The following is a 25,067-nucleotide window of genomic DNA, read 5'->3' on the forward strand; positions in this document are numbered from 1 at the left end:
CATTTTTTTGCAGGTAGATGTCCAATTTTCCCAACACCATTTATTAAAGAGGCTGTCTTTACTCCATTGTATGCTCTTACTTCCTTTGTCAAATATCAGTTGTCCATAAAGCTGTGGGTTTATTTCTGGGTTCTCTGTTCTGTTCCATTGATCTATATGCCTGTTCTTATGACAGTAACAGGCTGTTTTGAGTACAATGGCCTTGTAGTATAACTTGATATCGGGAAATGTGATACCTCCTGCTTTATTCTTCCTTTTTAAGATTGCTGAGGCTATTCATGTTCTTTTTTGGTTCCATATAAAGTTTTGGAATATGTGTTCTATATCTTTAAAGTATGTCATTGGTATTTTAATTGGTATTGCATTGAATTTATAAATTGCTTTGGGTAATATAGACATTTTAATGATGTGTATTCTTCCTAACCATGAGCACAGTATATGCTTTCACTTGTATGTATCTTCCTTGATTTCTGTTATCAATGTTTTATCATTTTCCGAGTACAAGTCTTTAATCTCCTTGGTTAAATTTACTCCTAGGTACTTTATTTTTTTTGTTGCAATAGTGAAGGGGATTGTTTCCTTAATTTCTCTTTCTGACAGTTCATTGTTGGTGTATAAAAATGCCTCTGATTTCTGAGTATTATTTTTATATCCTGCTACCCTGCTGAATTTATTTATCAGGTCCAGTAGTTTTTTGACTGAGACTTTAGAGTTTTCTATATACAGTATCATATCATCTGCAAATAATGATAGTTTTACTTCTTCTTTTCCAATTTGAATGCCTTTTATTTCTTCTTCTTGTCTGATTGCTGTGGCTAGGACTTCCAGAACTATGTTGAATAAGAGTGGTGAAAGGGGACACCCCTGCCTTGTTCCTGATCTTAAGAGGATTGCTTTTAATTTTTTGCCCATTGTTGGCTGTGGGTTTGTCATAGATGGCCTTTATCATGTTGAGGTATATTCCCTGTATTCCCACTTTGCTGAGAGTTTTGATCATGAATGAGTGCTGAATTTTATCAAATGCTTTTTCTGCATCTATTGAAATTATCATGTGGTTTTTCTCCTTCCTTTTGTTTATGTGATGAATCACATTGATTGGTTTGCAAATATTGTACCAGCCTTGACTCCCAAGAATAAATCCCATTTGATCATGGTGTATGATTTTTTTCATATATTGCTGGATCTGGTTTGCTAATATTTATATTTTGTTGAGGATTTTAGCATCTATATTCATCTAGGATATTGGCTTATAATTTTCTTTCTTTGTGTTGTCTTTGCCTGGTTTTGGAATCAGAATTATGCTCACCTCATAAAAGGAGCTTGGAAGTCTTCCTTCCTCTTGAATTTTTTGAAATAGCTTGAGAAGGATAGGAGTTAGTTCTTCTTTGAATATTTGGTAGGATTCACTTGTGAAGCCATCAGGCCCCGGACTTTTCTTTGTTGGGAGTTTTTTGATAACTGTTTCTATCTCATTTGTTGTAATTGGTTTGTTTAGGTTTTCTGATTCTTTCAGATTGATTTTTGGAAGATTGTATTTTCAAGGAATTTGTCCATTTCATCTAGGTTGTCTAGTTTTTTGGCATACAGTTTTTCGTAGTATTTTCTTACAATATTTTGTATTTCTGTTGCATCAGTTGTTATTTATCCACTCTCATTTTTAATTTTATTTATTTGAGTCCTCTCTCTTTATTTCTTGGTGAGTCTAGTTAAAGGTTCATTGATCTTGTTTACCTTTTCAAAGAACCAGCTCCTAGTTTCATTGATCCTCTGTATTGTTTCTTTAGCCTCTATGTTATTTATTTCTGCTCTGATCTTTATTATTTCCTTCCTTCTACTACATCTGGGCTTTACTTGCTGTTCTTTTTCTAGTTCTTTTAGATGCAGGGTTAAGTTGTTTATTTGAGCTTTTTCTAGTTTCTTAAAGTGTGCCTATAGTGCTATAAACTTCCCTCTCAGTACTGCTTTTGCTGTGTCTCATATATTTTGAGTTGTTGTATGCTCATTATTATTCGTTTCTAGGAATATTTTTATTTCTTCTTTGATCTCATTGTTAATCCATTCATTATTTAACAACCTACTATTTAGTTTTCATGTGTTTGAGAATTTTTGAGTTTTTCTTTTGTGGTTGATTTTTAGTTTCATGCCATTGTGATCAGAAAAAGTGCTTGATATGATTTCAATATTTTTAAATTTGTTGAGACCACTTTTGTGCCTAACATGTGGTCTATCCTAGAGAATATACCATGAGCACTTGAAAAAAATGTATATTCTGTTGCTTTAGGGTGAAAGGTTCTGAAGATATCTATTAAATCCAGTTGATCTAGTATGTCCTTTAAGTCTGCTGTTTCTTTGTTAATTTCTTTCCTGAGGATCTATCTAGTGATGTTAGTGGGGTATTGAAATCCCCTACTATTATAGTATTGCTGTTGATCTTGCCCTTTATATCCATCAAAGTCTGCTTTATATATTTAGGTGTTCCTATATTAGGTGCGTAGATATTTATAATGGTTATATCTTTCTGTTGGATTGCTCCCTTTATCATTATGTAGTGGCCTTCTTTATCTCTTACTTTGTTTTAAAGTCCATTTTGTCTGATATAAGTATTGCTATCCCAGCTTTTTTTTCATTTCCATTTGCATGAAATATTTTTGTCCATTCTTTTACCTTCAGTCTATGTGCATCTTTTGTTTTAAGGTGTGTCTCTTGTAGACAGCATATGTATAGGTCCTGTTTTCTTATCCATGCAGCTACCCTATGTCTTTTGATCAGATCATTTAATCCATTTACATTTAAGGTTATTATTGATATGTAGTTGTTTATTGCCATTTTATTCTTTAAAGCTGTATTCCTCTTTTGCTATATTCTTTTGATATAGCACTTTGATCTGTTTACAACAGGCCCTTTAACATTTCCTGCAGCCTTGGTTTGGTTGTAATGAATTCCTTGAGTTGTTTTGTTGTTGTTTTTTTGTATGGGAAGCTTTTTATTTCTCCTTCAATTTTAAGTGATAGCCTTGCTGGATAAAGTAGTCTTCATTGTAGGTTCTTGTTCTGCATTACTTGGAATATTTCTTGCCATTCCCTTCTGACCTCAAATGTTTCTGTTGAGAAGTCAGATCTCATCCTTATGGGGGCTCCTTTGTAAGTGATAACCTTTTTTCTCTAGCAGCTTTTAATATTTTCTCTTTATCACTTAGCTTTGGTATTTTAATTATGATGTGTCTTGGTGTAGATTTCTTTGAGATTCTCTTTAATGAAGTTCTCTGTGCTTCTTGAACTTGTGAAGAGTTTTTCTTGCATTAATTTAGGGAAGTTTTCAGCTATGATTTGATTAATAAAGTCTCTATCCCTTGTTCTTTCTCTTCTTCAGGAACCCATATGATGCAGATGTTATTTCTCTTCATGTTGTCACAGAGCTCTCTAAGAGTTTCCTCAGACTTATTGAGTCTCTTTTCTTTTTTCTGCTCTGCTTCCATGCCTTCATTCAACTTGTCCTCCAACTTGCTGATTTGATCCTCAGCTTCATCCATCCTGTTTTTAATTCCTTCCATTGTGGTCTTCATTTCTGACATTGTATTTGTCATCTCTGACTGATTCTTTTTTTAATATTTTAATGTCCTTTTTTATACTAGCTATTTCTTTATTTAGGTGTTCATAATGACCATCCATTGTTGTTCTAAGATCCCTAAGCATCCTTACAATCATTATTTTAAACTCTGCATCCAGAAGTTTGGTTATTTCCATATCAGTCAGTTCATTTCCTGGAGGTTTCTCTTGTGGTTTCATTTGGATTGCACTTCTCTGTCTTTTCATTATGTCTGTGTGTTTGGGTGTATTGTTTGTAGAGCTGATTGAGTCTAGGCTTGGTGTTGTCTGCCTCCAGTTTTCAGTTGTGTTATTTCTAGGTCTTCTTGGGTTGGCATCAGCTGTTATTTGTAATCCACTTTTGGATTTGGCTTTTCTAGTAGAGAGGCTTTGAAGTTGATTTGTTTGTTTTCTTCTCAGTTTTCTTAACATGTGGTAGTCTTGTTTACTGATCTCAGCAGGGGGCTTATTTGAAACTGTATCCAGGAATGCAGTGGGTGTAACCTGAGACTCTGAAGGCCTGATCTGCCAGTTACTATTTCTGGGGGCGGGGTGTTTTCTCAGCTTTAGTACGGGGAGTGTATCTCAGATCTCCATGGAGACTTGAATTACTGCCCCTCCTCCCCACTTTTTGTTTTCAGCTGTGTCTTGTTGCACTGATTGGAGCTGGAGAGATATCTTGAGATAGGTGACCTGGAACCACTTTAGTCTTGTGTTATATGGAAGGATCAACCCCTCCCCCAGCTATGACTGCCTCCAGCACTGGATGAGTCAGCTTCTCAGGTCCTCCCATGCATTCCTCTGCCTGTCACCATCTGTCTCTCTCTCCCCCCTTTCGTTTTGGAAGATAAGCCAGCCCTTTCAGTACACCTCGTTCCCAGGTCCCCGGGCAAGTGGCTGTGAGTGATATTTTCTACTCTTTTCCTTGGAATGAGAGCCCTTCTAAGCTCAGCCTCACCACCCCCCCTGTTCCTGTAAGCAGGAGAGACCCACTGCTCCTCAATGCTTCCTACCAGGCTCGGTGTTGCTTCTTCTTTGCTCCTTGGTTTTTGAGAGCTATTCTTGTAGTCCAGAGTTGGTTTTTCATGCTAATTGTTCCTAAATTAATTTGTAATCCAGTTTGGGGGTGTGAGCTGGGAGACTGTACATCTGCCTACTCCACTGCCATCTTGGTATCCCACACCATCTTAATTACTGCAATTGCCTTGACTATGTCTGTGTCTTTAGGGAAGCCACTCACCTTGTCTGACTTCTTTAAGAATATCATGGCCCTTGCCTGACCAGGTGGTGGTGCAGTGGATAGAGCGTCGGACTGGGATGCGGAGGACCCAGGTTCAAGACCCCGAGGTCACCAGCTTGAGCATGGGCTCATCTGGTTTGAGCAAAACTCACCAGCGTGGACCCAAGGTCACTGGCTTGAGCAAGGGGTTACTTGGTCTGCTGAAGGCCCACAGTCAAGGCACATATGAGAAAGCAATCAATGAACAACTAAGGTGACACAACAAAAAACTGATGATTGATGCTTCTCATCTCTCTCCATTCCTGTCTGTCTGTCCCTATCTATCCCTCTCTCTGACTCTCTCTGTCTCTGTAAAAAAATAAAATATCATGGCCCTTGCCAACTTATAGACCCACATGCAAATAACACTTACAGTAATCTATAGATCAGTTTGGGAAGGAATGTAACCTTTACATTATATAGTCCTCTGATCTATGACAATAGCATACTCTCCATTTATTTTCACCTTCAATAGTTTTTAAATTTCTGCATCAAGTTTTATAATTTTCTCCATAAGGGATTTTTCTCCATATTTTGGTTAGATTTTTCCCCAGATATTTCCTAGTTTATTATGCTATTCTAAATGAACTCTCTTTTTAAATTTCCTATGCTGTTTTTTTTTTCTTGCTAGCATTTTGCTATTTAATATTTTTGTATCCAGAAATCTCTCATTAACTCTAACAACTTATCTGTATAATCTTTTACATTTTTTAACACAATTATATCATGGAAATAATGAGTTTTGTCTCTTCTTTCTAATCGTTATACCATTAGTTCTTGTCATTACACTATTGTGCTGATTAGGACATCTAGTGCAGTTGGAACCAATGCTTCTACCAGGTCACCTTGCTGTTTTCCAGATCTTAGAGAGAATGCTTTCACTATTTCACCAAGTCTGATATTTGTGACAGGTTTTTAAAAGATTTTTAAAAAATCATTATCAGTTTAGGAAGTTTTGCTGTTGTTGTTAGAAATAGTTATCATGGCCTGACCAGCAGTGGCAGAGTGGATAGAACATCGGACTGGGATGTGGAGGATGCATGTTCGAAACCCCAAGGTTGCTGACTTGAGTGGGGGCTCACCAGCTTGAGTGCAGGGTCTCTGTCTTGGGCGTGAGGTCATAGACATGGCCTCAAAGTTGCTGGCTTGAGCCCAATGTCGCTGGCTTGAAGCCCAAGGTCACTGGCTTGAGCAAGGGATCACTCACTCTGCTGTAGCCCCCCACCCCCCAATCAAGACACATAAGAGAAAGCAATCAATGAACAGCTAAGGTGCCACAATGAAGAATTGATGCTTCTCATCTCTCTCCCTTCCTGCCTGTCCCTATCTGTCCCTCTCTTTGACTCTCTCTTTGTCCCTGTCACACACAAAAAAAAAGAAGAAAGAAAGAAAGAAATAGTTATCATGGATGGATGTTCAAGTTTATCAGATAGTTGATTGCACACACTAACATAATCACCAGATTTTTCTCCTCTAATCTATTAGAGTAGCCAGTTATATTAATGTGAAATTAAGTTTGCATTCCTGGGATAAATGCATCTTGATCATGATACAATTTTTGTTTTTTATTGATTGACTTTAGGGGGGGAGAGAGAGACAGAGAGAGAGAAAGAGAAGCATTCATTTGTTGTTCCACTTAGTTATGCATTCATTGGTCACTTCTCTTGAGTGCCCTGACCAGGGATCAAACCTACAACCTTGGTCTCTTCGAATGACTCTCTAACCAACTGAGCTAACTGGCCAGGGCATCATGATACAATTTTTATACATTGAAAGATTCAGTTTTCTAAGAGTTTTGTGGGGTTTGTTTTTTTTTTTAACATTTTTGCATCCATACTGATGAGTAAAGTAATATTTGGCCAATAATTTTCATTACTTGCATTGTCCTTTGCCAGGTTTTGGTATGTTAATTGCAGGTTATGCTAATATCCACGAGAAGAGTTGGAAAATATTCTTCTTCTATATTCAAACTTTAGGTAAGATTAGAATTATTTGCTCCTTATAGGTTTGGTAAAATTCACTAATGAAGCCACGTAGAAGTCAAGATTTTTCATTACTGATTTAATTTTCTTAATAGCTGTGGAACTAGTCAACTTTTCTATTTCTCAAATAGTTTTTGGTAAGTGATATTTTTCTAAAATTTTCCTTCTTATCTAAATTTTCAAGTGGCTTGGCATAAAGTTGTGTGTGCTATGCTGTTATCTTATAAGGGCCTATAACACCTATACTTATGTTACCTTTTCCTTTCTTTTAAAAAATAGTGATTTGTGCTTTCTCTCATCTTTTTTTTTTATTAGTCTTGCAAAAAATCATCAATTTAATTAGTCTTTTCAAAGAACTAACTTTTAGCTTGTTGATCCTCTTAACTTCATTGATGTTTTCTATTTCAATTAACCCTGTGTCTTATCTTAATGACATCCTCCGCTCAATGTATTTTATTCTTTTCCAACTTCTTAAGATGGAATTTTCAACCTATTTTTCTCCCAATATATTCATTTAAGACTTCAATTTCCTTCTAAGAACTGCTTTCATGTGTAGAATTTTCCTTATTGTTTGGTTCTAAATATTTCCTAATTTTAAATTTGATTTATTCTTTGACGCAAAAGTTAATTAGCAGCATGGGTCTCAATTTCAAAACATATGCCGTATGTCTAGTTACCTTTGTGCCACTGAATTCCAGCTCAATTGTCTCAGAGTCTGAAAACATATGCTGTATAATATATATATATATATATTTTTTTTTTTATTATTATTTTTTTTTACAGAGGCAGAGATAGACAGGGACAGACAGACAGGAACGGAGAGAGATGAGAAGCATCAATCATCAGTTTCTCGTTGAGCGTTGCGACTTCTTAGTTGTTCATTGATTGCTTTCTCACATGTGCCTTGACCGTGGGCCTTCAGCAGACCGAGTAACCCCCTGCTGGAGCCAGCGACCTTGGGTCCAAGCTGGTGAGCTCTTTGCTCAAGCTAGATGAGCCCGTGCTCAAGCTGGCGACCTCGGGGTCTCGAACCTGGGTCCTTCCGCATCCCAGTTCGACGCTCTATCCACTGCGCCACCACCGGGTCAGGCTGTATAATTTTAATGATTTGGAATGTATTGGTAATTTCCTTTTGGCTTAGCATATTGAAAATATTCCTTAGGCACTTGAAAAGAATACTTTCTGCAGTTGCAAGGGTCAATACACTGCATAACCCACGGAGCACAGAAAGGTCACTGTATGGTCCAAATATCCTATATCCCTGCTTATTTTTGTCTGCTCGTTCTAGTAATTACTGAGAGAGTGGTGTATAAAAATATCTCCCACTATGCTACGGGAGGTCTGTTTCTCCCTACAGTTCCATCTTGGAGCTGTGTTATTAAATGCATACATATTTTAAATTGCTATATTATATCTTTCCCAGTAAAGTGAAACTTTCATCATTTCGAGTTGACTTTCTTTATCCCCCAAAATGCATTTTTGCCTTACAAATCTCCTTGCCTGATGTAAATTCAATAATGTTTCCTTTCGGTTTGGAATTTGCCTCTTATATCTTTACCCATCCTTTTCCTTCCAGCCTTTGAGAATCCGTGGAGTTTTAATATGTCTCTTGTAAATAGCATAGCCAGATTTTAGATTCTTATTCAGTTCTGATAGTTCAATTCGTGTCTTTTAACCAAAGCGCGGAGTCCTCTTACTCTGCGAATACAGACAGATCTAGATAGGAGTCGATCATTGTGTTTGGGGTTTTCTATGTGCTCAAGTATGCACGTGTTCCCACCATCACCACCTTCTTGATTTATTTTGGATTGTTTGTTTTCCCTTGTTCCTTTTCCCCCCTTTATTGGTTTAGAAATTAAATACCCCATTTTTATTCTTTGATTGATTTCCTTAGTAATTCTAGCATGAGTAGCTAATCAAAGTAAAAATTAGCTAAAATCTTTACCTTCCCCCAAGACAAATTTTCATCTGTTACCCCCTTCCAATTTATAATTCTGTTGTATTCTAATTTTATTTTGTTTTTAAAAATCTGTCACTTAATTGACAATAAATAATTCTAGCTATTGTACAAACAGTTCCCAAACTCAGCATCTTAACCCAATAAAGGTTTATTTCTCACTTGTGACGTAGTATGATGCAAGCCAGGCCTCACAACCTGCAGAGCTTGCCTTCAGCTTGTGGAAAATGGGAGGCCAAGGCTCCTTTTTAGTTTTACACAGTTTAAGGCTTTCAGTCAGGGCTCAAGGTCTCTTTTGCAATAGACATCCCTTAAAACTTAGCTTCGCCTTGGCCACTTGGCTCAGTGGTAGAGCATCAGCCCGGCATGTGGATGTCCCAGGTTCGATTCCTGGTCAGGGCACACAGAAGTGTTCTTCTGCTTCTCCACCCCTCCCCTTCTCACTTCTCTCTCTCTCTCTCTCTCTCTCTCTTTCTCTCTCTCTCTCTCTCCCTCTCTCTTTCTCTCTCTCTGTTCTCCTCCCACAGCCATGGCTCAATTGGAGCGAGTTGGCCCCAGGCACTGAGGATGGCTCCATAGCCTCCACCTCAGGCACTAAGAAGAGCTCAGTTGCTGAGCAACGGAGCAACTCCCCAGATGGGCAGAGCATCCACCCAGGCTTGCCGGGTGGATACTAGTTGGGGTGCATGCAGCAGTCTGTCTCTTTGCCACCCCTCCTCTCATTGAATAATAATTTAAAATATAAATAAATAAATAAATAAATAAATAAATAAATAAACTTAGCTTCAGACTACTCCGGGTTCCACCTGCCCAAAGTGCTTTCTCTGACCATTCTCAGCTCTGCTTTATTTCTTTGCTTTCTTGTCTCCATACCTTTCTTTCTCTCTCAACTCAATGGTGGCCACACCATTAGGATAATCGTTGCTCAGAGTCACTTCATTTCACTGAAAGGTTTAATTGGTCTTCAACACTTAAAGACTTAATCCCATTCCCTATTGATTGGACTATGAAGCAGTGTTCTTCCCCTCCTAAACAGAAAATTCTATATTAATTATGAGATTAACTAGAGAGATGGTTAATTAAATAGAAAGGAATATTCAGCAGCTATTAAAAGCAACAGTTTATAAATTTTCCGTGATAATATGAAACAATTCTTTTGCTGTAATGCTAAGCTGGGCAAAGGCTACAGAGAGCAACTGGATGGGGGTGGAGGTGGAGGTTACAGGGAATATGGACAGATGCAGGTGGGGCTGCTTTGCTGAGCCATTCATTCTGGGAATGCAGGAGCCAGCTAGGTGGTTTGTGGGGGGAAGGGCAGTACAGCCCAGCAGCTAATAACAGGGGCTCCCAAACCCTGACATCCATGAAACAGCAAGTGGAGGGATCCTGTTTTCCTGCCCTTTATAAACACAACAAAAGAATTAATAGAGAATGACTCAATTCATGTCCTCTAATGAGAATTATCACAACTTGCTTACAGTTTAGTATAAGCTTGATTTTGGACAACAAATTGCTATCTAAGGAAATACAATTGATCCTTGAAACAACGTGGGTTTGAACTGCATTGGGTCCACCTATGTGAAGGCTCTTTTTTGATAAATACTGTACGTGTATTTTCTCTTAGGATTTTCGTAGTGACATGTTCTTTACTCTAGCTGACTGGATTGTAAGAATACATTATATAATACATATAACATGCAAAATATGGTAATCAACTGCTTATATTATCAGTAAGGCTTCTGGTCAACAGTAGACTATTAACAGTTAAGTTTTGGGGGAATCAAAAGTTATGCATAGATTTTTTTACTGCATGGGAGGCCTGTGCCCCTAACCCCCATGTTGTTTAAGAGTCAACTGTATTAATTTCTAAACTCTCCATTCCCCTTCCCCCTGTCCAAACTAACTAAGGAACCAGTGGAAACCATCAGCCAAGTACCACTGAGGCAAGAGTCAGTGCCTGGCCTCTTTGCCCAGGGGCCAGTGAGCCTGCCCCTGTGCCCCTCCCTGTCCCGAGTTAGGACCCACAGACTCTGTGGGGTGGTGGGTGGCTGTCACTTTGTGTCAGGGCCTGACTTCTGCTCTTGTCCGAGGTTTGCCGCGAGAATAGAAACTTACCAATCATGTTGCTAGAGAAAGTTTGCATTCTCCCAAAGCCCTCCACAGAATGGCTCCATCAAGTTACTAACACTCAGTTTTTATGAGCGTTTGACAAATGCCTTGATGTTCAGTCCACAGACTTGGGTGTTCCAAGCTCTGCTTCCAGTATGAGGACAATAACCTCCAGACTAGGTTGAAGGTGAACAATGACCTCCCAACCACCCCCCCACCCATCACATGGAGAAGTGACTATGGAGCTTCCTGTGTGAGAGGATTAAATCTCTTCCCTTGGCACTTACGCACTGCTGTGCGGGTGACAAAACCCACTGCCCTGCTCTGTTAGCACTGTATCCAAGCACCCGACCCAGAGCCTGGCTCTTGGGAGGTGCTCCCCAAATACCCCATGACAGCTGAGCCCAGATATTCCTGCCTAACAAATTAGAGAACCACACAGAGGTACTCTTTAAGTGTTTATACATCTTTATGCATGGCACTTTTGCTCTCTTGTGGGACTTAGCACATTTGGGTGAACACTGAAGACTTGCAGGGTGTTTGCCTTGTCTTTGTTAACTAAACCATTTGTTCCATGAGGGCAGGATCCTCTCTCCACGCACACCTCAGGCTGGCACAGTGCCACACACACACATGGTTGGCAGTCAATATGGTGGGCAGTTCAGTTGGTCAATTAAATGAACATATACGGGTCATATAATGCTGGGTCCATGAAATCATCTATACTTGCCATTTGAGAGCTGGTGGGGGCAACAGCCATCCATAGCCCCAAAATGAGAAATTCCCTAAGCCAGTGGTCAGCAAACTCATTAGTCAACAGAGTATAATGATTGAAATTTCTTTTGAGAGCCAAATTTTTAAAACTTAAACTATATAGGTAGGTACATTCCTTATCGAGGTAGCGCCTGTACATGGTATTTTGTGGAAGAGCCACACTCAAGGGGCCAAAGAGCCGTATGTGCCTCACGAGCCGTGGTTTGCCGACCACTGCCCTACGAGATCATTAGCCAATACCTCTCAAATGCCATGGGCCATGCCCTACCTGCAGAAGACTAGTCTCTCTTCAGGTCAAAGTGGACCATTCTCACTTATTTGTCAGCTCCGTCATACCTTACTCCACCGCCATAGAACAGGCCCACATCAGGAGGCCAGTGGCTACAGCACAGAGTAGCTACGGCAAAACCACCAACCCAGCACAACACCCCTGACTTTGCCACAGTCAGCAAAGCACATTGAATATGTAGGGACCATCGAGGACTGATCATATGTTTGAGTAACTGAAGACATAGGACGAAAGGTCTCAAAGAGCACTTTCTGGGAGCACCTTCTCTTAATGGAATGAGCTGTCTTGGGCTTTCCCCAGGCCTTTTATTTCTGGCCAAGACTTAAGAGGAAAAGGGAGGAGGAGGAGAACAGCCTCCAGGACCTGACACCGTCTCTGTTTCTCCGCAGCTGCGGGTTCTCAAGCTGGCCAAGTCCTGGCCAACCTTGAACAACCTCATCAAGATCATCGGGAACTCGGTGGGGGCGCTGGGGAACCTGACCCTCATCCTGGCCATCATTGTCTTCATCTTCGCGCTGGTTGGCAAGCAGCTCCTCGGGGAGAACTACCGGGGAAATGGGTACAAAATCTCGGTGCCTGGTGAAAAGGAGCCTCGCTGGCACATGAAGGATTTTTTCCACTCCTTCCTCATCATCTTCCGCATCCTCTGCGGGGAGTGGATTGAAAACATGTGGGCCTGCATGGAAGTTGGCGAGAAATCCATATGCCTCGTCCTTTTCTTGACAGTGATGGTGCTGGGGAACCTGGTGGTGAGTGCAGAGCTCCGCTGTCTCCTGGGCAACAGAGGGAGCTTCCAGGTTCAAGCTTTGACGTGGCACATTCATGTGCCCACCTTGTGCCTCCCAGATTGAAAGGCCTTTAAACTTTTCAAAGTCATTTCTAAGTCACATGATAAGAACTGTCCTTGGGGAGGCAGCCTGACTTGTAGGAATGAGCACATATAATAGAAAAGCAACAACCCGGCTTAGAATCCCAGCTCTACCACCAATAAAGATGGCTGACCCAGCCCAAGAGACGGTCTCCCCAAGCTCTAATTGCCTTAAAATTAAGAAAACAGTGCTTGCTCATGGGCTTAGTGGGAGAATTAAATTACAGGAGATGACATATGCAAATTGTCTACTGCAGTATCTGGGCTATGGCAGGAACTCAATAAATGATAGCTGTTAGTTGTTAAAGGAAAAATTTCCTTCCCCGCTCCAGGGAGCTTCAAAAAAATGATTTTCTCCAGGGGAGTAAAAGCAGGCTGATGTCTCCAAGCTACATAGGTCCCAGCAAGGAGCAGGGAGCAGACACGATGGGACAAGATGAATAAAGGAAGCCGGGTGGTGGGCAACATCTCACGCCACCGTGGCGATGACACAGTCCACTTCCAGGTTTGGGGAAGCCTCTCTGCAGACTTCCTTGCTGGTCAGCCACAGCAGCCCTTCTCTGTCCCAGCCTGGCTCCCTGCCCTCAGCTTGTCTGCCCACACTAGCTCTGGGCGCTCTCAGTCTCCCAGCCCCGGCTGGCTGGAGGGACATGTGGACTTCCGGAGCCCCTTTCTTACTGCCCTGGAAGTCAACCCACGCAGATCCTTTCCTGTAAGAGTTTTACAGACAAGAGAAAGCTAGACCAAGAAAAGGGATGAGCCTGGCCAATGGTGGCGCAGTGAATAGAGCATCCACCTGGGACGCTGAGGTCCCAGGTCCCAGTCCCCGAGGTCACTGACTTGAGTACGGGCTCATCCAGCTTTGACCGCAGGCTCACCAGCTTGAGCACAGGATCATCAGCATGATCCCAAGGTCACTGGCTTGAGCTCAAAGGTTGCTGGCTTAAAGCTCAATGTCATTGGTTTGAGCAAGGGGTCACTAGCTCGGCTGGAGCCCCCTGGTAAAGGCAGATATGAGAAGCAATCAATGAACAACTAAAGTGACTCAGCTTTGAGTGGATGCTTCTCATCTCTCTCTCCCTTCCTTTCTTTCTCCAAAAAATAAAAAAAGGAAAGTAAGAGAGAGACAGAGAGAGAGAGACAGAGAGAGAGAGACAGAGAGGAAGAGGAAGAAGAAGAGGAAGGAAGGAAGGAAGGGAGGGAGGGAGGGAGGAAGGAGAGAGGAAGGGGGGGGAGAGAGAGAGAGAGAGAGAGAGAGAGAGAGAGAAGAAAGAAAGAGAAAGAAAGAAAGAAAGAAAGAAAGAAAGAAAGAAAGAAAGAAAGAAAGAAAGAAAGAAAGAAAGAAAGAAAGAAAGAAAAGAAAGAGACCCAGACTTTTCCGAGTCTTTGTGTCCAGGTTCCTGAGGCAGAGATGCCTTCCGTCGCATTCCTGAGTGCGGGCTGAATCTCCCGCCTTCCCGACCCAGCTCACCATCCCTCAGAGCCACAGGCCTGAACCCTCGGCTGGAGGTTTGCCCCTCTGAAAACTTTGCCATCCCTCATGTCACTTCCTCTTCACAGCCACCCGGAGAGGTAGACAGTCCCACTGCCTGCTTAGAGCGGAAGAGCGTGAAGTTGGAAGCAGTGAGGAGGTGTGCCCAGGATTGCAGTGTGAGGACTAGAACCCGGGGCTTTGGCAAATGAAGGTGGTCCCAGGGCAGGCCCATGCCTGCTCCTCTCTGTTGTCCCTGATGCCCCTTTGCTCAGCAGGGGTGATCCTCCTCCTCTAGGGGGAGAACACGCTTCCAAGCCTTATCCACATGGGGCAGTCAGTGACTTAGGACATCCCCAAGGCTCCCCTCCGTGGCTTTCAGAAGATGCATCCTCCCAAGAGGGAAAGCATCCTGGGAATGCACGGAGAGGCCCAGGCGCGGCTCTCCTGCCATCGAGCTGCCCACCTGGCGGGCCGTGGAGGGGCTCGGTGCATTGACGGAGTGATCTTCCCTTCCGCTCCTCTTTCAGGTGCTCAACCTGTTTATCGCCCTGCTGCTGAACTCCTTCAGCGCCGACAACCTCACACCCTCAGAGGAGGACGGGGAGATGAACAACCTGCAGGTGGCCCTGGCCCGGATCCAGGTGTTCGGCCATCGCGCCAGGAAGGCCCTTCGCAGCTTCTTCTGCCGGCCCTGCCTCCTCCTCCCCCGGACCAAGGCAGAGCCCCAGCTGGTGGTGAAGATCCCACTTTCCATCTCCAAAGCCGAGAACCACATTACTGCCGATGAGGCCGTGGGGAGCCCTGGAGGGCTCCCGGCTCCCGGAGAGCCCAGAGAGGACCACAGTGACTTCATCAGCAACCCTAACATCTGGGTCTCTGTGCCCATTGCCGAGGGTGAATCTGACCTGGATGACTTGGTGGAGGAGGAGGAGGAGGAGGAGGGGGAAGAGGGGCAAGAGGAGGAAGAGGAGAAGGATGCTCAGAGCTCCCAGCAGGAAGTGATCCCCCACATGCAGGTGAGAGCTCTCCCATTGGATGCCCACAGGAAGCAGGGATAGGCCTCAGGGAGGGCGCGACAGGGGCAGACAGGAAACTGTGATACAGAGATTTCCCGACATCAGGGCTGACACAGCCTTGGAGAGCCCCGGGCAAGCCAGCCGGAGGAGCCCTTGGCATAAGGAAGCGCAAGCCATGCCAGGTTTCTGGAGGAGGTGGCATTTAAGCATCGGGAAGGAAGGGTCATGAGTCCCCAGGCAAGTAGGGAGCAGGGGCAGCCTTGAGCCCCAAGCTATTTTGAGGTACTTGGGGCTATTTTTTCACACCGCCAAACCCAGGCTCTGTGCATGAGATGCTAATGAGATTCCTCTAAGAGCAGGAGGCTCTCCAAGAGCCTCCTCTAATCTTCACCGGAAGCCTAATGAGTCCCGATCGTTACATGACTCATCTTATCCAGCTTTCCCCGTCAAGGGATGTTACAGGGAAATGACACTTGCTCCTTTTGGCCCCAAAGAATTTCAGCCTCTTTGGTAATATATTTTTTTAAATTCTTTGGATGGTTCCCTACTCCTTGAAGCTGATGTATCAACCCTCATCGGCCTCTTCCCAATGACTGGGGGCATAATATGGGAAGGCGGGTGGGACCCAGGGACACTCAGGGCTGCCGGCCATCCCACGAAATGGCCTTAGACAGCTGTGCTTTGAGTCTGTGGCTCTCCCACAGCCCTCTCCCCCTGCAGCTGTCCCCTCCCTTGTGTTCCAGCAGCTGCTATCAGCTGCCATATTTTACATGCCTTTGTCTGCCGAGGGCAGGGCGTCACCATTCCCAGCGTAAAGGACATGAACTCCTTGACGGCTGTCTCCACTCAGAGACATTTTTAGTTACTTTTTAGGGTCCTTGGGGGACTCCACATGGCTTAAGTTCACTACCACTCTGACCTTTGGACAATTAATAATGGTCATGGATAACATCTATAGAGCCAAATGCTTTGTTCCAAGTGTTTGATAAGCATGACCGTACTGAGTCATCAAAATAACTGAAGTAGACCTGCCCGCTCAATTTTGCAGACGGGGGGGGGGGGGGGGGGGCGGGGATGAAGATCAGAGAGGTTAAATAACTTGCCTAAGGTCACACAGCTTGTAAGTAAGGAAGCCAAGAGCCAAACAGATCTGTCAGGCTATATCGTCCTCACACTCACTTCACGCAGGTATGTGGGGGGGTGGATGGATAGATTCTAGTTACATGTATTAGGTCCTTAGACGGGCAGACTAGGAGGTAAATGCGAGACCGCTTCTGATTTGGAAATGGTCAACTGAGAGCGGGCGCAGGCACCCAGTCGAGATCTTCTCTCACTAGCAGGAGCTGCTGCAGCAAGTTGGGAGGTCTGAGGACCACCACCTGGCACCCAGGAGCCCAGGCTCCGGAACGTCGTCCGAGAACCTGGCTCCATGCCCGGGTGAGCAGTTCAAAGACGAGGACTCCGTTCAGGCCCCTGCCGAGGTAGGTATGTGAGCTTCCCAGAGAGGAGGGCTAGTTCAGACTGCACTTAAACTCCTGACTCATGTCACATCCTGGGAGTCTTCACAGTCCTTCCTAGCCCCGGGGGCTACTCAGTATGATTTCAGCAGGAAGAGTGAGGCTACACACGAGGGGGCGGGGGGGGGGGGGCGGTGACCGTTTCTCAACCTCTCTGAGCCTCTGTGTCTCCATCTGTGAAACCGCATGGTACCCTGGGTAGGATTCTTTTGAAGCTTAAATGAGATGCTGCTTGTCAACCATTCAGCTCTTCTCTGAAATGGAATAAGTGCCCAGAAAATGACAGCCACAACAAAAAGGAAACAAAAGACCATGCACAGAGGGAGTTAGATGAAGCCTGCCCGATAGACGTCAGAGTGGCTCGTGGGTGAGACTGTCTTCCCTGTGACTCCCCACCCCCGCTCTCTTTTGTCCACACCAATTTCTTGAGCCAAAAACATTTCTGGGGCCCTGGAGAGGCCGTCTGTGCTGAACGGTCTACTGACAGCCTTCCGCAGACCGAACGGGAAGAAGAATCAGGCTTGGGAATGTCTTCTAAGAGGTAAAAATAAACTTGGTGGTTTCGCTACGAATCTTTGAAGAAAGCGAACTATAGAAAAAAAAAAAAAAAAGAGGTGTCTGGAAAGCCTGAGCATCTTTAATGCCACTGTAACTAAAAATCAAAAATTTAACTTGACACCTGGCCACTAAGTGCTGAGCCTGTGACAGGCAGCGGGCGAGGCAAAGATAAGAAAGACATCATTCACCTCCAAAGTTATCAAGCCCTTCAGCCTGAGGAATGTCAGTGACTGGCTGTGTGCCCCTGGGCAGGGCTGATCACAGCAGGGGGAGACAAGAGGATGGGCTGGCATGCCATCTGGGGGCCCTGGGTGCACACGAGCCACTGGGTTCCAGCCTGGCAGGGATTGCCACCTTCTCCACGCAGGTGTCATATTTCCTGCCGAGCCTTCTAAGCTCACTCTGTGTTTTTCGTACCCAACTGCTGGGCGTTGGCTCTGTTTTGTTTTTGTTTTGTTTTTTCTGTTTTGTCCATGACCCTGACCAGGCAGGGAGGGGCCTGACAGTGACAGATGGGGACAGACGCACCCTGCCATTTGGGTCCATTAGCCAAGCTATCAGCTGTACTAATAGGAGGGCAGCTTCAGCTCCTAATTGAATTCATCTAGAGACATTACAGGGCTGGAGCTGCCGGGAGGGCCGCAGGGCCCCAGCAGCGCTGCTCCGCGGTTAAATGTTCAAGCCTAGGGAATGCTCAGTCTTTACGGGGGGTCATTACGGTGACTCGGCCGTCGCCAGCACTCCCTCTGGGGCCTGGAGGTTTAAAGCCTCGCATAGCTGAGGGTGAGCATCACCGTTCTGGGCCTCCGCTGGCTGGTGGGGCACCAAACACGCGAGGGAGGGACGCCACGGTGGGTCCGGCCTGAGGTCTTCCCTGCAGCGTGGAGCTCCTGCCCAGTGGGGCCTGCACCAGCAGTGCTGAGAGCCCCCTGCCCTGGCCCCGTGCCCTGTGCCCCGCAGGGAGCAGACGACAGGAGCTCCTCAGAAGGCAGCACGGTGGACTGCCCGGACCCTGAGGAGATGCTGAAGAAGATCCCCGAGCTGGCGGAAGACCTGGAGGAACCCGAGGACTGCTTCACGGCAGGTAGAGTGGCGGCCGCACGCCTCCCCACGCTGACTTTCATTAGGGGCCAGGACCCAGCTCAGCACTCCCGAGGGCACCACCGCCTCCAGCGCCTGCCTGGCGTGGGGTCCGCAGGAGACAGGGCCCTTGCTGCTTCACTGACAGGCTTGAGGGACTGGTGTCAGACACGGATGCCACCACATGCAGCAGCCGGGGGGCGGGATCCGCGTCTCCTGCCACGTCAGACATAAGGGGCGGGTGCTGCCCCCTCCTTCTCACCCTGAAAACCTCTCACTCCTTTGTAAATCAGCCCCCTTGAGGCTGCCAAGGGGAAGGGAGTCACTCCCATAAACGCTCTTGATTGGGGGCGTAAAGGACCCAGAGGAGGGCCACGATGCATGGTGGCCTTCAGACTCTTGAGTAACGTTTGAAGGCAGAGACCGCAGTGCACCTGTCTTTTTCTTCAGCGTCTAACCATGAGGCACGTTGTGTTCTCAGTAGGTACGTGTGCCGTAAACGAGTACACGGACTATGAAATGGTGGCCTCGATAACAACAACATTCAAATTAAGAAAAAGAAACACGTGCAGTTTCTAGTTTCACATGACCCTAGGCTGGGCTGGGCTGGGCTGGGCTGGACTGGGCCGGACTGGACCGAACCCAAGCCCCCTCTCAGCCGTGTGGTTGCCCCTCAGTTCAGCACTGGCTCAGGGCATAGCCCCTCAGACACCACCGCTGGGCCCAGGCCACATGGTTTGTCAGGGTTCCGGAGACAGTGGGCATAAGCACAGGGACCTCGGGTGTCCTCCGTCAGAAGGAAGAAGGCTGGGGAGGAGATGGGAGTGGGCAAGACAGATGTCAGAGAGGCACACCCGAGGGCAGGATGGAGAGGCTGCCCGGAAGGGACCCCGCTTCCCCTGTATTCCAGGAAGGAATTCTCTCCCCAAGGGATGGCGAGGGGGTTTCCCAGCGGAGTGATCTCCCCGCAGGGCTGGAGCAGAAGAGCGCCTCCTTCCCCAGTGGGACATCACTCACCCTCAGTCACCCCTCCCCACAGGCTGCCTTCGCCACTGTCCTTGCTGCAGAGTGGACAGCGCCAAGTTCCCGTGGACCGTGGGCTGGGAGGTGCGCAAGACCTGCTACCGCATCGTGGAGCACAGCTGGTTCGAGAGCTTCATCATCTTCATGATCCTGCTCAGCAGCGGGTCTCTGGTAAGGGAAGGCGGCGTCCCTGCCCCGGGGCCTCCGGAGGGGGTCTCCACGAGCTGCATCGGTGGGTTCCCTTGACTCCTGCCATGCAGTCCCCGACCTCTAGCCGAAAGGAGAGTTGCAGCCCAGCACGCGTGGGCTCCTCTCAGCAGCAGGGCATGGCAGGTGATCGAGGTACCCATGCCATGGCCTGCTAAACCTGGCTGCAAGTATAGCAAGCAGTGCTGGTGTGCATCCGACTCTATAGATGCAGAAATGAACACTAAAGGACTTAAAGGACTCGTCCAAGGCTACCCAGCTTGTCAGCAGCATAACCTAAGTTTGCTCTCATTTGATTCCAAAGCCCCTGACTTGCTACCTTCTGACCCGTCAAACACACTGACCTTCTCTGAAGGCCCGGTACAGAGAGGAACATCCTTGTCTCATCGAGCTGCTTTTGGTAATATTTATAATAGTACTATTACACAATCAAAGCTCACAGCAAATCGTTGCAACGGCACTTCTCAAAATTTGATCATCTGAGGAGCTTGTTTAAGTGCAGTTCCTGATTCAGTAGATCTGGGGCGGGGCTGGAGAAGCTGCATTTCCAGCAAGCCCCCACATGAGGCTGAGGCTGCTGGTCCATACTTTGAATAACAGAGCCTTGCAGGAAAAGAGATTCTGAGTTAAGAGATGCTTCCTAAGCCCCTGGCTGAATCCCCAGCTTGGCAGGACAAGGAAGGATGCGTCTCTCTGTACCATTGCTTTAATGTCACTATACAATCTCAACTAATCTTCCCAGTGGACCAAGGTAGATGTCAACACAAGGAGGGACTCATCCTTCTGAGCTGTCTGCACTTTATGGATGAGGAAGTCACAGCCCAAAGACACGAAGGGACCTGCATGGGGTCCCCGCTAGTTAGTTAAAGGGAGGACCAGCACCCCATGCTTTTCTGGCTCACAGCTCCAAGTGTTTTCACTTGTCCTGCTCCTCGTGTGTCATTTACCCCCTGAAAACAATCTCCTGACTGTCTGGGCACCCACTTAAATGCCAGGTTCCCCAGGAAGGTTGCCCAACCTGCTCAGGGGGTGGCATCCACCTCCAAGAGGAGCAAAGGCAGACAGGAGGGCTGTGATCTGAGAGGCGGGAGGAAAGTGAGGCCGGAAGCGGCCCAGAGCCGATGGAGACGAGGGCTTCCTTCAGCACGGCTGCTCGCCATCTTGGAAGGTGGAGAGGTTGCGGCAGAGTCCGAAGGTGCCCATTGGCACACGGCGGTGACGGTCTGGTCTCAGTCCTGGGCTGGGTGCAGAGGTTCACATTGCAGGGCAAGAGGAGGCTGAGTGGGGCTTTCTCCACACTGACCCTTCCCTCCATCCTGTCCTCCCTGGTGAAAATAAGACCACACTGCCCTTTGAATGGGTGCTTCTGTCACTACCTCTTCGGCTCCTGTCTTTCCCATGGACCTTCTCTCCTGGTTCCTCTCCTCCACTCTCCCTTGCTCCTTCCCTCTCTCACTCCCCTCCCCCCCCCACACCCCAGCTGCCCCACTCCCCGGGCAGGGAGCTCAGAGGCCGCCCCAGTCGCTCTTCACTCACCTCCCCATCTCCTTCCTCCAAGGGACCGTGCCGGCTGGCACCAAATTTAGTCTTCCTTATATGCTTTTACTTTGCGTACTTTTGAAATAATAACATGAGTTTTCATCTGACAAAGTAGAGTGCAAAGAAAGAAAAAAAACGAAGTTGGAAATTCTGGGCAAATGCAAAGAAAAAAAATATCACCCATTTTCCAATCACTCAAAGAGGATCTCACTTTGAAAACATTTGGTACATTTGCTTCTCATCTTTCTCATCGCATGCAATGCATGCATATTACACAACTGAAGCCACGATGATGTGTTCGATCATTTCTCAATCACTTTTCTCAATCAATATGCTCCTCCCATCTCGGGCGATGGTGGCCGTGGAGTCTATTCTAGGAGTGTGTCATAATAGACCCAAGTCATCCGTATGATTACTTCTAATAAGCATGGAAGAGCCTTTGTAGTTATGCCTTTGAAGACGTTTCCTGTCTTGGCCTGGTTAGAAGCAGGACCGGAAGCAGGGACCCTTGTGCAGTTTGTGGAGGGCACGCTCTGAGGGGGAGGCGGTGAGAGAAGCAGGGGAGAACACTGAACAGAGCAGGGAAAAGACGCAGGGCTTGATGAAGCCCAGCCACAGCCAGATCCCACGGGAGCCCCGAAGCATACAGGACCCCACAGAGCTGTCCCACCTCGAGGGCTTTCAAACCCAGTCAGTCGCTGACTGAGGGGGCAGGTAACCTGAGGGGGTGGCAGTCTCCTTCCACCCAGGGACAGCCTGAGGAAAGGGGGACATTCAGGGACAGCCTGAGGAAAGGGGGACATTCAGGGACAGCCTGAGGAAAAGGGGACATTCAGGGACAGCCTGAGGAAAGGGGGACATTCAGGGACAGCCTGAGGAATGGGGGACATTCAGGGACAGCCTGAGGAAAGGGGGACATTCAGGGACAGCCTGAGGAAAAGGGGACATTCAGGAGCTGTTAGCAGACAACCATCACAGCAGGTGGGAGGTGGGGGGGGGCGCACTGGCCCCTGAAACAGGATCTGGGGGTGGGGGTCCACCTTAGGATAAATTCTTAAAGGTAGAATTGCTAGGTTTCTACACCTTAAAAACATGTTACCAAACTGGCTTCCCAAAGACTGCACTGGCTTTCCCCCGCCACCGGCCGGGTAGGAGAGTGGGCAGCCTCTTCCCCAAAGCCTCACCAACCCTAGTATTCCCTGTGTTCTGTTTTCATTTTCTTTTTTTTTTTATCTTCACCAATCTGATAAAACAAAAATGGCATCTTCTTTTTATTTAAATTTCCTTGATTACCAGTGAGCTACAACATTCTTTTTCAGAGGTTCATTGGTGGCTCTCACTTTGATTTCTGTGAACAGCCGTGAACATCCTTTGATGTTTTTATTTTCAAACTGAGTCACAATCAGCATCCCTTTGGCTTAATTCCAAAATCCAGCTCCAGAAGGTTTTCTTTGTCACTTGCATTCAGCATCGCTGCAAAGTGTGAGCAGGACCACATGTCCCTGCTGGCTCAGGAAGGCCTGGTTTGTGTATCACAGTGCCTCCTCCACTACCCCCCTCCTACTCCAGAGCAGAGATAACAAAACAATACAGGCAGGCTGAGGACCAGAACCCTCCCAGGGGCTGAGGGCAGGCCTGGCGGAGTCCTTCCTGTCACTGGGCCCCAGTGCCGTGAGTCCAGGCAGCCTGCCATTCTGTCCCCTTCTTTCCAGGCCTTTGAAGACCATTACCTTGACAAAAAGCCTACAGTGATGGCCTTGCTGGAGTACACCGACAGGGTGTTTACATTTATCTTCGTGTTCGAGATGCTGCTCAAGTGGGTGGCCTATGGACTCAAAAACTACTTCACCAACGCCTGGTGCTGGCTAGACTTCTTCATTGTGAGCGTGAGTAGCTCAGTGGGACTTGGGGGCTTCACCTCTGAGGGCTGCTGCTACCCAAGAAAGCTCCGGCCCGCAGGGGCTACGCCAAAGAGAAGTCTTGAGCACATAGCAAGGGGTCTGAGAATAGCCCTGCACACACGTGGGTGGTAAGATCCAGGAAGGACGTGATTTGGTGCAATAGTGATCCTCTAAGGAGCTCTTAGTTCTTAGGCCTCCCTCCAGAAAGACCATTTATTGTCCTTTAGATGTATTTTACATTTAAAACAAAATGGCCTGATCAGGTGGTGGCGCAGTGGATAGAGCACCGGACTGGGATGCGGAAGGCCCAGGTTCGAGACCCCGAGGTCGCCAGCTCGAGTGCGGGCTCATCCGGTTTGAGCAAAGCTCATCAGCTTGAGCTCAAAGTCCCTGGCTCAAGCAAGGGGGGTCACTCGGTCTGCTGAAGGCCCGCAGTCAAGGCACATATGAGAAATCAATCAATGAACAACTAAGGAACCGCAACAAAGAATTGATGTTTCTCATCTCTCTCCTTTCCTGTCTGTCTGTCCCTATCTGTCCCTCTCTCCGACTCTCTCTGTCTCTGCCTAAATAAATAAATAAATAAATAAATAAAACAAAATGGAACATGAGACGCTCAAAGGTCTCATGACCTTGCATCCATTGACAGGGCTTCTGGGCTTCTGGGCTTAGGGACCTGGGGACTGCACAGCACGGCACAGAGGACGTGCCCACCCGCTGACTCCGTCCTCAGCCGTGGGTGCACTCCAGAATCCCCTGGGAAGCTTTTAAAAATACAACGAGCAAGCCCTACTATTCCCAGAGATTCAGATCTCTCTGGTCCTGGGGTACAGGGCTGAGGAAGGGGGGTTCAGGTGACAGTAGTTTGTAAAACTCTTGGATATGTCCAGTGTGCAGCCAGGATTGAAAACCACTGAGCTAACACTGCTGGCTGCTCCCCAGTGGCACTAAAAGGGAGAAAGGGTCCTCTGCTTTAGGGAGGTGCTAAGCTAAAGCTCATATGTCAGACTCACACTAACCTGTGGCCACCAACCCTCCTATTAGGGGTTTTACCAAATGCCTTCCACACATTAGACCTGAGCCTTCCTAACCCCCAAAAGCTAGGAGTGATCTTAACCATTACAACCCTCTATCTCTGTCCAGGCCTTTGCCCTCTTGGCTTTGCAAGATGTCTGCATGTGTTATTTGTGCACTGGTGCTCAGCCGAGGGTCTCTGCAGGCAGGGGAAGACACGTGTTGCGTTTGTCTCTGCCTCCCCCACTTCAACAGCCACCAGCACCGAGTTCTGCACCTCAGAGGTGTCAGGGAATGTGTCCGTATCTGGTGCTTGCCTCCTGGAGCTGGATGGGGTCCAGTAAAGAACATTCCGTCCACCTCCTGTGTTGGCAGGTCCTCCGCAGCAGGTCCGGGCACTCAGTTCTCTTTCTTCCTGATACCAGTGCGCTAGCAACGTTAGGCTAGCACTGTACAATAGCAATTAGCTCTAAGGCCTGAAATCTGAGTCACAGGAGATAATTCTGTGCCTATGAAGTAATTATTCATAGATGAATGGAAAATGTCTTATTCTGGCCGCCCACCCCTGTTAGTGGTACAGTCACTGCAACCTATGCAGATCTCGCTAGCTTCGGTCTTGATCACTTTAATGTCATCATCTGACCATCCATCCTTTCTTCCATACACCCCTCCTTCCATCTATCCAACCATTCATCCTTCCTTTTGCTTCCTTCCAACATCCACTCATCTTAACTTCTTACATTTATCCTCTCCATGAGTTTGTTTCTCACATCATCCATTCTCAAAATTCCTTTCTTCTTCCCTTCTGCCCATCCATTCATCCAAACCTTCCTCCCATCCATCTATCCACTGGTCCTTAGCCCTTCCGTCTTCCTATCTTTTGATTCATGCTCCTA

The 25,067-nt window shown here is 46.6% G+C and overlaps 1 protein-coding gene and 1 long non-coding RNA gene across 4 annotated transcripts in view; one reads left to right on the forward strand and one right to left on the reverse strand.

Moving 5' to 3' along the window:
- Positions 1 to 25,067, reverse strand: part of LOC136382571 (uncharacterized) — a 420,231-nt gene that overhangs the window by 292,305 nt on the left and 102,859 nt on the right. The gene's annotated exons all lie outside the window — the stretch shown is intronic.
- The window catches only part of SCN10A (sodium voltage-gated channel alpha subunit 10), a 97,283-nt gene that overhangs the window by 52,771 nt on the left and 19,445 nt on the right, over positions 1 to 25,067 (forward strand). For 2 of the 3 annotated variants that reach the window (XM_066352121.1, XM_066352123.1), the window contains 6 exons: positions 12,364 to 12,723; positions 14,844 to 15,332; positions 16,670 to 16,813; positions 18,368 to 18,491; positions 19,527 to 19,681; positions 22,969 to 23,142. In XM_066352121.1, coding sequence (XP_066208218.1) covers positions 12,364 to 12,723; positions 14,844 to 15,332; positions 16,670 to 16,813; positions 18,368 to 18,491; positions 19,527 to 19,681; positions 22,969 to 23,142 — 1,446 coding nt within the window. The remainder of the gene's footprint in view (positions 1 to 12,363; positions 12,724 to 14,843; positions 15,333 to 16,669; positions 16,814 to 18,367; positions 18,492 to 19,526; positions 19,682 to 22,968; positions 23,143 to 25,067) is intronic. The other variant, XM_066352122.1, reaches the window with a different exon arrangement.

Source organism: Saccopteryx leptura, chromosome 10 (genome assembly GCF_036850995.1).
Source record: "Saccopteryx leptura isolate mSacLep1 chromosome 10, mSacLep1_pri_phased_curated, whole genome shotgun sequence".
NCBI lineage: Eukaryota > Metazoa > Chordata > Mammalia > Chiroptera > Emballonuridae > Saccopteryx > Saccopteryx leptura.